This window comes from Bos indicus, chromosome 22, assembly GCF_029378745.1.
Source record: "Bos indicus isolate NIAB-ARS_2022 breed Sahiwal x Tharparkar chromosome 22, NIAB-ARS_B.indTharparkar_mat_pri_1.0, whole genome shotgun sequence".
Lineage (NCBI taxonomy): Eukaryota > Metazoa > Chordata > Mammalia > Artiodactyla > Bovidae > Bos > Bos indicus.
In genome coordinates, this window is record NC_091781.1 from 44,189,686 (window position 1) to 44,202,439 (window position 12,754).

Sequence of the window (12,754 nt, forward strand, 5' to 3'; positions counted from 1 at the left end):
CAGTTAGAACTGGACATGGAACCATGGACTGGTTCTAAATTGGGGAAGGAGTATATCAAGGCTGTATATTGTTACCCTGTTTGGTTAACTTTGCAGACTACATCATGTGAAATCCTGGACTGGATGAAGCACAAGCTGGGATTGAGATTACTGGGAGAAATATCAATAATCTCATATATATGCAGATGAACCACCCTTATGGCAGAAAGTGAAAAGGAACTGAAGAGCCTCTTGATGAAAGTGAAAGAGGAGAGTGAAAAAGTTGGCTTAAAACTCAACATTCAAAAACAAAGATCATGTCATCCAGTCCTATCACTTCATGGCAAATAGATGGGGAAACAATGGAAACAGTGAGAGACTTAATTTTGGGGGCTCCAAAATCACTGCAGATGATGACTGCAGCCATGAAATTAAAGGACGCTTGTTCCTTGTAAGAAAAGCTATGACCAAACTAGACAGCATATTAAAAAGCAGAGACATTATTTTGCCAACAAAGGTCCGTCTAGTCAAGGCTACGGTTTTTCCAGTAATCATGTATGGATGTGAGAGTTGAACCATAAAGAAAGCTGAGCACCAAAGAATTGATGCTTTTGAACTGTGGTGTTGGAGAAGACTCTTGAGAATCCCTTGGACTGCAAGGAGATCCAACCAGTCAACCCTAAAGGAAATCAGTCCTGAATATTCATTGTAAGGCCTGATGCTGAAGCTTGAAGCTCCAACACTGTGGCCACCTGATGCAAAGAACTTACTCACTGGAAAAAATCCTGATACTGGGGAAGATTGAAGGCAGGAGGAACAGGGGACGACAAAGGATGAGATGGTTGGATGGCATCACTGACTTGATGTACATGAGTTTGAGCAAGCTCTGGGAGTTGGTGATGGACAGGGAAGCCTGGCATGCTGCAGTACACAGGGTCGCAAAGAGTCAGGTGCAACTGAACTGAATTGAATTAAAGGTGTAAATCAGAAGTTTGCTTAATCAAAGAGCCACTCAGTCATTATTCCTAAAACTGAGCAAATGCATGCCCTCTTCTTAACTTGAACTCTGAGAAGGCTGGTTCCCATCTCACCAAAACCTCCTCATGATGCATGATTTGCCTGTAAACAGCAGGTGCATGCATGGTAAGTCACTTCAGTCATGTCCAGCTCTGCAACACTATGAATAGGAGCCCAGTAGGCTCCTCTGTCCATGGGAGTCTCCAGGTAGGAATCCTGGAGTGGGTTGCCATTTCCTCCTCCAGGGGATCTTCCCGACTCAGGGATCCAACTCAAGTCCCTTATGTCTCCTGCACTGGCAGGCAGTTTCTTTACCACTGGCACCACCTGGGATGCCCAAACAGTAGGTACAACCCCTAAAGTGGAAGGAGCTCGGGTTTTGGACTCACACAGATCTAGTATTGTATCCTGAACCTTAGCCTTCCTGAGCCTCGGTTTACTCATAAGTAAAATGGGAATAAACTCCCACCTTACAGGGTTCTTGTGAGGACTGGAGAGAATTTGTGAGAAGTGCTAAGCAGGGGCAGGTATATAATGGTCCCTCTGTGATCTATGGGCTTCCCTGATAGCTCAGTTAGTAAAGAATCCACCTGCAATGCAGGAGACCCCAGTTCGATTACTGGGTCAGGAAGATCCCCTGGAGAAGGCATAGGCTACCCATTCCAGTATTCTTGGGCTTCCTTGGTGGCTCAGCTGATAAAGAATCCACCTGCAGTGCAGGAGACCTGGGTTCGATCCCTGGGTTGGGAAGATCCCCTGGAGAAGGGAAAGGCTACCTGCTCCAGTATTCTGGCCTGGAGAATTCCATGGACCCTATATATAGTCCATGGGGTCGCAAAGAGTCAGACACAACTGAGTGACTTTCACTTTTCTGTGATCTATGTGGTGAACTTCATCCCTGCCCCTTCCCCTTTAGACCCCGAGCCTAGCATCAGGTACTAAGGAAACACAAAGCCAGGAATTCTTAGAGATAGGATTCACCTAGTATAGCTCACCTGTCTGTTTTTTTCCCCAAAACTGCAACAGTAGAAAATCTCTAACTCTGGGAAATTTTTCAATAAAAACATAAAAATATGTTCAATCCTATGTTCAGAACATGAAACTGAAATTAAGATGTATTTTTTCCCTGTCAGACTGATAATAATATCATGTTGATGAGTGTGTAGGAAAGGAAATATCATATGCCTTTCTGGGGACTATCAAGTTGAACAGATTATTTGAAGGTCAATTTGGCAGTACATATCAAACGTTAAGAAGTGGCTACTTCTCAGACCAAGGAATTCTATTTAAGGAATCTGCCTTACAGAAATACCAGCACGAATACCTAAAGGATGTTCACTGAGTCAATTTTTATAATAGCCGGACACTGGAAACAATATTAATGTCCATCAGTTGTAGGTTGCTTAAATCCATGTGGCTCATCCAGATTATGGGACACTAACACTGTAGCCATTAAAAAGAATGGGTTGACTTAAGAGGTACAAACTATATAAAATAAATAAGCTACAGGGATATATTGTACAGCACAGGGAATATAGCCAATATTTTATAATAACTATAAATGAAGTCTGATCTATAACATTTTGAATTACTATGTTGTATACCTGAAACTAATACAATATTGTAAACCAACTGTACCTCAGTTTAAAAAAAAGATTGGGTGACCTCAGGGTGATGAAAATGTTTTCAAACTAGAGGTGGTGGTTGCATGACACTGTGAATGTACTAAAGTCCACTGAATTATTCACTGAGCTGCTAAGTCACTTCAGTCGTGTCTGACTCTGTGCGACCCCAGAGACGGCAGCCCACCAGGCTCCCCTGTCCCTGGGATTCTCCAGGCAAGAACACTGGAGTGGGTTGCCATTTCCTTCTCCAATGCATGAAAGTGGAAAGTGAAAGTGAAGTCGCTCAGTCGTGTCCGACTCTTAGCGACTCCATGGACTGCGGCCTACCAGGCTCCTCCATCCATGGGATTTACCAGGCAAGAGTACTGGAGTGGGGTGCCATTGCCTTCTCCGAATTATTCACTGTAAAAGTGGTTAATTTCATATGATGTGCATTGTACCTCCATAAATTCTTTTTTTTTTTTTTTTTTAAGAATGAGTCTTATAACATGGAGAGACATGTTGAGTAAAAAGAGAAGACGTGTTTTCTATGAATGTTAGCAAATGCATAGAAAAGGTTCAGAAAGATCTCAAACAAACTTACAGCAGTTACTTCTAGAAAGTGGACTTAGAAAAATGAGGGGATTTGTACTTAATTTTATGTACTTTTATATGAAAATTCAAAGTTAGCATACAATACTTTCAACCTGGTGGCAGCGAGGGGAAATTTGAAGTTGGTCAGGGACTGAAACCGTAACAAAGAAGGCGGTTGATGCTCTCAAGTGAAAGTGGAAAACGTCTTTCATTTTGAATCCTCCTTTTCGTGTTTTCCTCTCTTTCTGCTCTTCAGTTCCCGCCCCAGCTGGCATCAGAACTGCAAACTGAGATGAGAGAGTCTCTTGATGACTCACTTTGCTTGTTTTGACCTTTCCGTGCCTGTAGCTAATTGATTTTTAGTGCTGGAGGGATCTGGATCTGCGAGCATTAGTTTGGTCACTGTTTATTACAAGGGCTTGTTTTCAAGAGATCCCAAGGATTTGTGAGGTCCTGTTAGTGAACTGTGTTTGGAGCAAGTGCTTTCTTGGCCAGCCCTGGGCTGGTCCAGTGATCGTGAGCTCATCCCTGAGCCCAGAAGCTCACAGACACCTGTGCCAGCCTGCAGAGCTGTGTTGCTGTTTGAAGCTTCCCGCTTCCAGGAAGTTGTGGTTGTACTCTGAAGCCCCTTGGCAGTCTCTTTTTAAATTTTTCATATTTACTCATTATTCTTGATTGATGAAAAATTGTAAACCATGGGTAAAAAAATACCCATAATATAATCAGATTAAAACAATAGAATTTTGTGGCATTCCTTCTGTATCTTCACTCATGTGCACTTTTTCATAATTATAAAGTGTTCATGTACAGATTTGAATTCTGATTTTATTTTGACTTACAAAGAAGGGATTTTTAGCTGTTAAAACTATATCAAGAAAAAAAAAAAAAACCACACAGAACTCTCAGAAGTGTCCTAATGGCTAGATAACATTCTATCAAGCAGATATGCGTGTGTGTGTGCAGGCTCTTTGTGACCCCAAGGACTGTAGCCCGCCAGGCTCCTCTGTCCATGGGGATTCTCCAGGCAAGAATTCTGGAGTGGGTTGCCAGTCCCTCCTCCAGAGGATCTTCCCAACCCAGGGATCATACCCAAGTCTTCTCCTCTGTCTCCTGCATTGACAGGCGGGTTCTCTACCATAGTGCCACCTGAGAAAGCAGACGAATTCTAATGTACTCAACAATGTTATGGATAGTTCTTTTAAAATATACTTTCTTAAATTTTATTGTTGAATCTCAAAATATTTGAAAGCTACCTTAGAAGGTTTCAGTGATGATGACTCATATTTAACATGCAAAATCAGTTCCTACCCGCAGAAGTTTCTAGTTCAGAGTAGATGACTATAAGTATCATGAAGTGTGATCATCACTATATCAGAGATATGTCCAGATGGTTCTGGGAAAGGATGGGAGAACATTGGTACAGGCTCCCTAGAGGAGGTGTTTGCATTATACCTATCCCAAGGACAGTTAGGAGTTCGCCAGCAAGGCAAGGCAAGAAAAGCATTCCAGAAAAAAAAGACTGCTTGAAGGAAGCACAGCAAGTGGCAGAGCATTACATTTTAGGCACGTCCGGCAGATAACCGAGTAGAGCTGGAGAAGAGGGGGCTCATGGTTGAGTGGTAGGAGGTGATCCTAGATGTACAGACTGTGGTCAGATTACAGGAGGACTTCAGTGCCCAACTAAGGAGTTGGAACTTCACATCGAAGGCCATAGACAATGTGGCCACAGCTGTGGCAGGGAATACTTGCTAAATAAGAATGTGACTTTTGAGCACAGCAACACCTCACTGCTTTGGCAACATTTCCAGTATGTGTGTTGAAATCTTCTAGGATGAAGGCTGAAGATGATACACTCAGCTTTCTTCTTGATTATTTGCATTTGTCAAGAGAAAGCACTGTGCTAGCTTGTCTCAGCTACATGGGAAGACTTTGGATGATTAGACCATCCCAAAGTCTACTAGAACCTCTTTGGAAAATCAGAAAAATAAGGCGAGAGTGGTGTCCTTTGCTGCCAAGATGGTAACCGACAGGGGAATGTGTCAGCCCTTTAGTCTTTGCGTGGCTCTTCCTGGCTTCAATCACACTGAGATCCAGGGGCTCAGATGGTGTTGGTAGAGCTTGCTGCTCCCTTCCCCCCACTGTGAACTCTCTCCTTCTTCCGTTCTGTGTGTCCCTTTATGCTCTCCTGTAGCATACACAGTCTTCTGTGTAACCAGAGTGAGTTGCTGCAAGAAACTGCTGCTTAGGTTATCTCTTGAGCTTATGGTCCTGAAGAAACGATCGTCTGTTCTTTCTCCCATGGAGCACACAGCAAATTCCAGGGAATTAGGTCCCCTCTCTGAAGCAGGGTGGTGGGGTACTCTGATTGGTCAGGTCTGGGGGAGTCTGCCCAAATGAAGTGAGAGGGGTTACCCAAGGAGAGTGGGCTGTGTTCCCAGAAGGAGGAGAGTAGGCCTACTAGCCAGATGTTGGGTTGGTTTGTTTTTTGAAGAACATCCACTTCTGTTAACCTTTGTTCTTCTCGAGAGCGGAGGTGTCCACTGGAAGAAAACAGAGCCCATCCCTTGACTGAGAGCCGTCTGTGTGCACGCATTTGACCTGAAGTGCTCTTATGCTATGGTACACAGGGTTAGCCCAGTCTCGCAGAACGGATACTCCCAGCACGTCTCTGAAAGCGGCCCCTTGCCCAATTTTCCTTAGCACGTAGGCGAGAGACAATGCCCTACTTCCCACGAGCCTCGTGGCATTTTCCTCTCCTCCTTGCACATGTCTGATTTATGTTCTGTCAGTGACAGGAAGCCGCTCACATGATCCACCCAGTCCTGCTGCCGTGCCTGTGACGGTTTGTTTTTCTCATTGTTCAGCGGTCCATCAGCTTCCGAAGTGAGAGCCGTCCCGACCTCCTGGGCCCCCGACCCTGGTCCAGGAATGCTGCCCCCTCGAGCACAAAGCGGAGAGACAGCAAGCTGTGGAGTGAGACCTTCGACGTGTGCGTCAATCAAATGCTCACGTCCAAGGAAATCAAACGGCAGGAGGTAGGCTGGGGCCCCTGGAGTTGGGCGTGTGTTTGAAACAAGGTGCAGTATGGGTGAGAGCCAGGCCGCATCTATGCCCCTGTCTCCACATGAGTTCTTTACCGCGTCGTCAGAAGGAGGGTGGATGGGGATGTCAGACCTTGTAAGGAACTGAGAAGCCAGCATCCATCTGGTTGGGTATGGCCCTGACTTAAAAAAAAAAAAAAAAACTGATGTGGGGATTTCCCTGGTTGTCCAGTGGCTAAGACTTGGTGCTCCTAATGCAGGGGGCCCAGGTTCCATCCCTGGTCAGAGAACTAGATCCCACATGCCGCAGCTAAAGATCCCACATGCTGCAACTAAGACTGAGAGCAGTCAAATAAATAAGTAAATATTAGAGAGGAAAAAAAAAGAAAGTGATGTGAAAATCTGATTTATAAAGAAGATGAATCAGGAAGTATCTCTTTAGGATCCTAGCGTTCACAGAAATAATCACATTAATTATATCTTAATAGCACCTTCTGGAATATTTTTAAATATTCAGTTTATGAAACTTTGATCCAGTTTTATGGAAGACTTTAGTATGGAATGCAGTTAATTTCATTCCCTATAAATTTTATGCATCTGTAGCTCTAGATGGCTATGATAATATTACTTTATAGGGAACTTGTCATGTGCCAAGCTGTGCTAAACACTTCAAAGGTGTATCATCTAGGGAAATCCTTGGAATATCTTTTCTAGTAGAAAACGTGACATTGGCGAAAGGAGTATTTGAGAACTTTCTAGGTTTTTGACTCAGCAGTTCTTTTCTAGGACTTTATCTGCCAGGCATACTTGTACATAGATGAAACAAAGTATGTGTAAGGTTATTCATCACAGAAACATTTAAAACAGTGCCAGAAAGAACCCAAACATCTATTATCAAGGCCTGGTTCCATAATGAATGCCCATACCTTCTGTAACTATAGAAACACAAGAAGTGTTGGCTAAGTGGATAAAACAAGACACAAAGTAGGGTGTTATAGTATGGTACCATTTATGTAGAAGAAGGAAAAATGAGTGTGTGTATATGTGTGTGTTATTTGCGTGAAAGTCACTCAGTCATGTCCGACTCTTTGTGACCCCATGGACTATACAGTCCATGGTATTTTCAAGGCCAGAATAATGGAGTGGGTAGCCTTTCCCTTCTCCAGAGGATCTTCCCAACCCAGGGATCAAACCCAGGTCGCCTGCATTGCAGGTGGGTTCTTTACCAGCTGAGCCACAGGGAAGCCCAAGAATACTGGAGTGGGTAGTCTATTCCTTCTCCAGGGGATCTTCCCAACCCAAGAATCAAACCAGGGTCTCCTGCACTGCAGGCGGACTCATTACCAACTGAGCTATAGGGAAGCCCTGTATTTGCTTATAGATGCATAAAATATTTCTGAAAAAACGTATAAGGAGCTGGTAACATTGTTGACTCCTGATAGAAGAACTGAATGGCAGGAAGGAGGCGAGAGGGAAGTTTTCACCATGTGGCCATTCCTATGCTATGAATTTTGAACCATGTCGATGTATTATCTATTTTAAAAAATGAATAGGCAATTTAAAAATAATATATACACTAATATCATTTGCAGAAATATTAACAGTGGCAAAATTTTAACAGTGGTTAACAAGATGATATTGTGGATGATTTAAATTTTTCCTCTTCGTATTTTTCTGCGTTTTCCAAAGTGTGAGTAGTGTACATATGTAACTTGGACTTTCTGATAGTAGTAAGGAAAGATGGGAGGACTGGTTCTGCAGATGAGGAGATGATTAAGGTACAGGGTCACCCACCTAGAAAGTTGCAGAGGTGGGATTTGAACCCAGGTCTGTCCTACTCCAAAGCCCGTGGTCTTCATGCTTTCCACCCACACAGATGCCTGCCCACCGTGTACCCCACTACAGCTTCTGTGGTCCTCCTCTCCTGGGGGCCACACTCAGCTCTGGTGAAACAGACATACAAGGAAATCTGAGGAAGGTCCAGTTTCTTCCTCCAGGGGATCTTCCCAACCCAGGGATCAAACCTGAGTCTCCTGCATTGGCAGGCGGCTTCTATACCACTGAGCCACCTGGGAAGCTCCCAGGGTCCAAGTAAAAATAGTTCATTATTGTGCCTACCCACGTCCTGGACTTGATAATGCTGTATAGTTATATAAGATGGCACCAGTGCAGGAGGCTGAGTCATGGCTATACAGATCCTCTCTGTATTATTTTTGTAACTCCTCGTGTGAGTCTATAATTATTTCAAAATAAAAGGTTAAACAAAATATAGAGTACCAGGAGGTCATGATGTGGAAACGTTATGGACCTTGAGAGGGGTCGCCATGCACCGGCCTCCAGCACAGCGTCCAGCCTTCACCTGTTGCCAGGGAGCACGTTCATCACCCCACTGTTCAATAGGCCCAGGGACGCAGGTGTTCTCCACGCCTGCTGCCTTCTTCCCTCTAATTCAAAACACACGCCGTAGTCCCTGAACTATCACCACAAACATGCAGTCCTTTAATAACATTAAGTTTGCCAACAGTTTAGACTCTTAGGTGAAAGTAAAAGACTGTTCTGTGCATCATAGCTCTTAGATTAAGATGGCTTAATAGAGCCAAATTAGAGATGATTCATTTACACACATTTTCACACAGCCAGCTCCTTTGGTTTTATTTATTGTACAGTGTGAAGGTGAGAAGTAATTTAGAATGAATTAACTTCACCAGACATTTAAAGTGATAAAATATTGGATTCTTCCTACAATGCAGCCTTAACACAAGTGGCTGATAGGAATAAAGCTCTCTGTTGAGATTCACCTTCTGTTGAATAGAAGGAAGACAAATTGTGATGGCCCAGTTAATAATAATTCCATATCCGTCACTGAGAACAGGCCCTGTATCATTTATTATGATTGCCATTCACAACCACGACACAGACTCACAACCATGGCTCAAATTCTAATTATTTCACCTGAAATAACTCTGTCTTGTTCAGCTGCATCAAAATTCTGTAAGTGAAAGATGACTTGTTGGATTGGAAGCATAAATGGAAACTCTTTTTCCCACAAACAGATAAGCACATTACACAGAAGTTTTGCATAATTGTTTTTTTTGTAGGTTTTAGTCACTAGATACAATTGCTTTGGGTTAATTTAATATTTTAAGAATCCTGTAAAAATCCTGAAGAAATAAGTAGATTTGGGGCTTTGCACACTGGCACCAGCATCATTTGAATTTGGTCTCATAAATGAAAGTTCAGTAAATGTGTGTTATCTTTCCTTGCAGGCAATCTTTGAGCTTTCTCAAGGAGAAGAAGATTTAATAGAGGACTTGAAATTGGCAAAAAAGGTACATTCAAATCCAGTGGTCCTTTGAGTCACCTCCTGCTTATCTTCCTCTGAATAATTTCACAGTGCTAAGACTGTACTTTATGATCACTCTTTTTATGACTAAGACAGGTCATAAAAAATTGAGAGGAACCTACAAACCAAGTAGTAGGGAAAATGGCTCAAAGCAAGCAGGCTCTAGACCTGACACCTTTAGGGCTGGCACCCATGCATGTCTCTAACGCACGCCAAAGAAGACCTCATTTTAATCAGAAAGTGTTCATGAGGCCTGGCTTCACATGCATTTCATTGTCCTAGAAGTCTCACAGGCAGGACTCCCTCAGCCCTGGGAGAGAATATGCAGACGTCTGAAATTGGAATGGTGTCTTAGAGAGAAAGTCGTTTGAGTCCCGTAAGTGGGTAAAGTCATTCATGGAGGCAGATGAATACTGTCTTGTAAGTTAGGGTCTTTCATATGGAAAATCGTCTGTAATCACTTTGTGTGTGGGAAGGGAAAGGAAATTCATGCCTTGTAGTCTGTATAATCTTGACAGCCATCCTGCCTCAAAAACCTTTCCATTCCATTGTCCGCCGTGGAGGCTAAAATCCAGACTTCTTCCTGTGACTCTCTCAGCTGTCTCAAAAATTAACAGGGTTGGAAAGATGCTTCCCTTCTCCTAAGTGTCCCTGTGTGTGTGCATGTGCTCAGTTGCTCAGTCATGTCCCACTCTTTGCGACCCCATGGGCTGTAGCCCACCAGGCTCCTGTGTCCATGGGATTCTCCAGGCAGGAATACACATGTGGGTGCCGTTTGCTTCTGCAGGGGAACTTCCCGGCCTGGGAACCTAATTTTATGCTAATATCAAGTCCCATCCGTAGCATTCCTGAGAGATGGCCATCCGAGCTTTTGTTGGATACAGTCAACAAAAATTGAGTTTTGGGCAGGGCTGAAGGTGAAGAACGTGGGGAGGACAGAGGAGGCGTTTAACTCTAGGAGACCTCTTGCTGGTCATAAGTTCAGCTCCTCCTTCCTCCTCCAAGATCAACCTCCTTACCTTTTTCACTTGTACCCTTTGCTTTGCTGGCCCTGCCTTCCAGCAAACCCCTCTCTTTCATTTCAACCATCCATGTCCACCTGTCCTCCAGAAGCAAACTCAAATCTCAGTTCATTCAACAGTATTTACTACCTCTTTCTCTGTGCCAAGTACCTCATCTTTAAAATATCCCATAGCCAATCCACCTCTAATTCTCTGATCTACTAGAGCAGTTATCATCTGGTGAATTTTTGCTGCCATGTGACATCTCTCCTATTTTTAACCATAAACTTTTTTTTTTAACATTAATTTTTCCACACCTTTTTTTTTTAAATCTTCCCAGTGAGCTTTATAAAACTTGAACGCAGGGACTGTGCAGTCTCAGTCTTTGCAGTGCCTTGGGTATAATTGTGTATACATGTATTATTCATGGTCAACCCAGTCAATCCTAAAGGAAATCAGTCCTGAATATTCATTGGAAGGACTGACACTGAACCTGAAACTCCAAAACTTTGGCCACCTGATGTGAAGAACCAATTCATGGAAAAGACCCTGATGCTGGGAAAGATTGAAGGCAGGAGGAGAGAGGGATGACAATGGACGAGATGGTCAGATGGCATCACCGACTCAATGGACATGAGTTTGAGCAACCTCCAGGAGTTGGTGATGGACAGAGAAGCCTGGCGTGCTGCAGTCCATGGGGTTGCAAAAAGTCAGACACAACTGAACAACTGAACTGAACTCTGGTTTACTTACCATTAATAAGAGATGATAAGATTAGCAGAGATTTTGCCCTCTCTGCTTCAGTTTCATAGTAAAGGATACCAAGCACCTTTTTCCCCCTTCACAGTTTAAATACAGACTGATTGAAAAATAACCTAGTGGTAACTAATTTTGTACACAGTGAGAATTTTTCAAGCTGCTGGACCTTCAGTAAGGTTAATTTTTAAAACATTATACAAATCAAATCTGCTCTATATTTAGAATTCTTGCCCTTTCTGAGACGTAAGATATACTAGGAGGAAAAAAAAAGCTTGAAAAAATCAGCTTTGGTTTATCAGCAACTGCAAAGGCTGAAGGCAATACCGGATTCTCATCTGCTCCAACCACACCCATCTGCTGTTTGTGCAGCATTATGGGAGAAGTCACTGGGGAAAGCCAAATACTCTGTTACTCCATAGGGCCTCTCAGAAGCCATTTACGTTAACAGCTTACTTTTTCTGATTGTAAATGCGTGCTTCTATCTCTTGCCCTTCTTGTGCAGGCCTATCACGACCCTATGCTGAAACTCTCCATAATGACAGAACAGGAGTTGAATCAAATTTTTGGAACACTGGACTCCCTGATTCCTCTCCATGAAGGTATAATTTTGTTCCCAGGATGAGTCGTGACTTGTAGCATTAACTGAGTTGTCTTATAACAAGTCACGGTTATGTAATAACGTGAGTAACCCAGACTTTCCCAGCCCTGTTCATATTTTGAGTGCCTAACAAAATAAGGACTCTTGTTTGTTTCTCACCAGACCTCCTTAGTCAGCTTCGAGATGTCCGCAAGCCCGATGGCTCGACTGAGCACGTCGGTCCCATCCTCGTGGGCTGGGTAAGAAAAGTTCTCTGGCTTTGATTGAAGATGATTTTCAGTAATGTCAATGGAGTTTCATTTTTAGCTGGACTTTTTTTATAGGCAAACTTTTGGTTTCACATCAGAAAAATTAAAATGGCAAGTTTCTAGTATAATTTATCATTATATTTATTAGCCTTTATCGCCTCAGAGCATAGAAACAGTTTTTTTTTCTTATTGTAAATGAACTGCATTTAAAGATAACATGGCCTTTGTGCAATAAAAGAAGTAAAGGCACACATGAAATTGTTACTAGTTTCACATCAAATTAAGTAAAACTAATTAATATTCACATCACACCAAATATAGCTATTACCTCTTTCATTCTAGTGAAAATTTAAGGACAGCTTCCTGTCCATCACTAAAAATGCTTTATTGATGCTACCAAAAAAAAAAAAAAAATTTTCCTTATGGTCAAATGTTATTTCATAAACAAGGTAATGACTAAATACTGTTAATGTTTAGCATGTATCTGATCCTAAGTAACTTCTTACGAGAGCTGGGTGTTATGCTGATCTGTACCCTAATATAACCCATACCCTTTCATAATTGAAGAAA

General features: G+C 42.7%; 1 protein-coding gene across 6 annotated transcripts in view; it reads left to right on the top strand.

The window, feature by feature from the left end:
* ARHGEF3 (Rho guanine nucleotide exchange factor 3) overlaps window positions 1-12,754 on the top strand; it is a 313,947-nt gene that overhangs the window by 282,914 nt on the left and 18,279 nt on the right. For all 6 annotated transcript variants that reach the window (XM_070776453.1, XM_019984724.2, XM_070776454.1 and 3 more), the window contains 4 exons: window positions 6,059-6,229; window positions 9,502-9,564; window positions 11,841-11,937; window positions 12,099-12,175. In XM_070776453.1, the coding sequence (XP_070632554.1) occupies window positions 6,059-6,229; window positions 9,502-9,564; window positions 11,841-11,937; window positions 12,099-12,175 (408 nt within the window). The remainder of the gene's footprint in view (window positions 1-6,058; window positions 6,230-9,501; window positions 9,565-11,840; window positions 11,938-12,098; window positions 12,176-12,754) is intronic.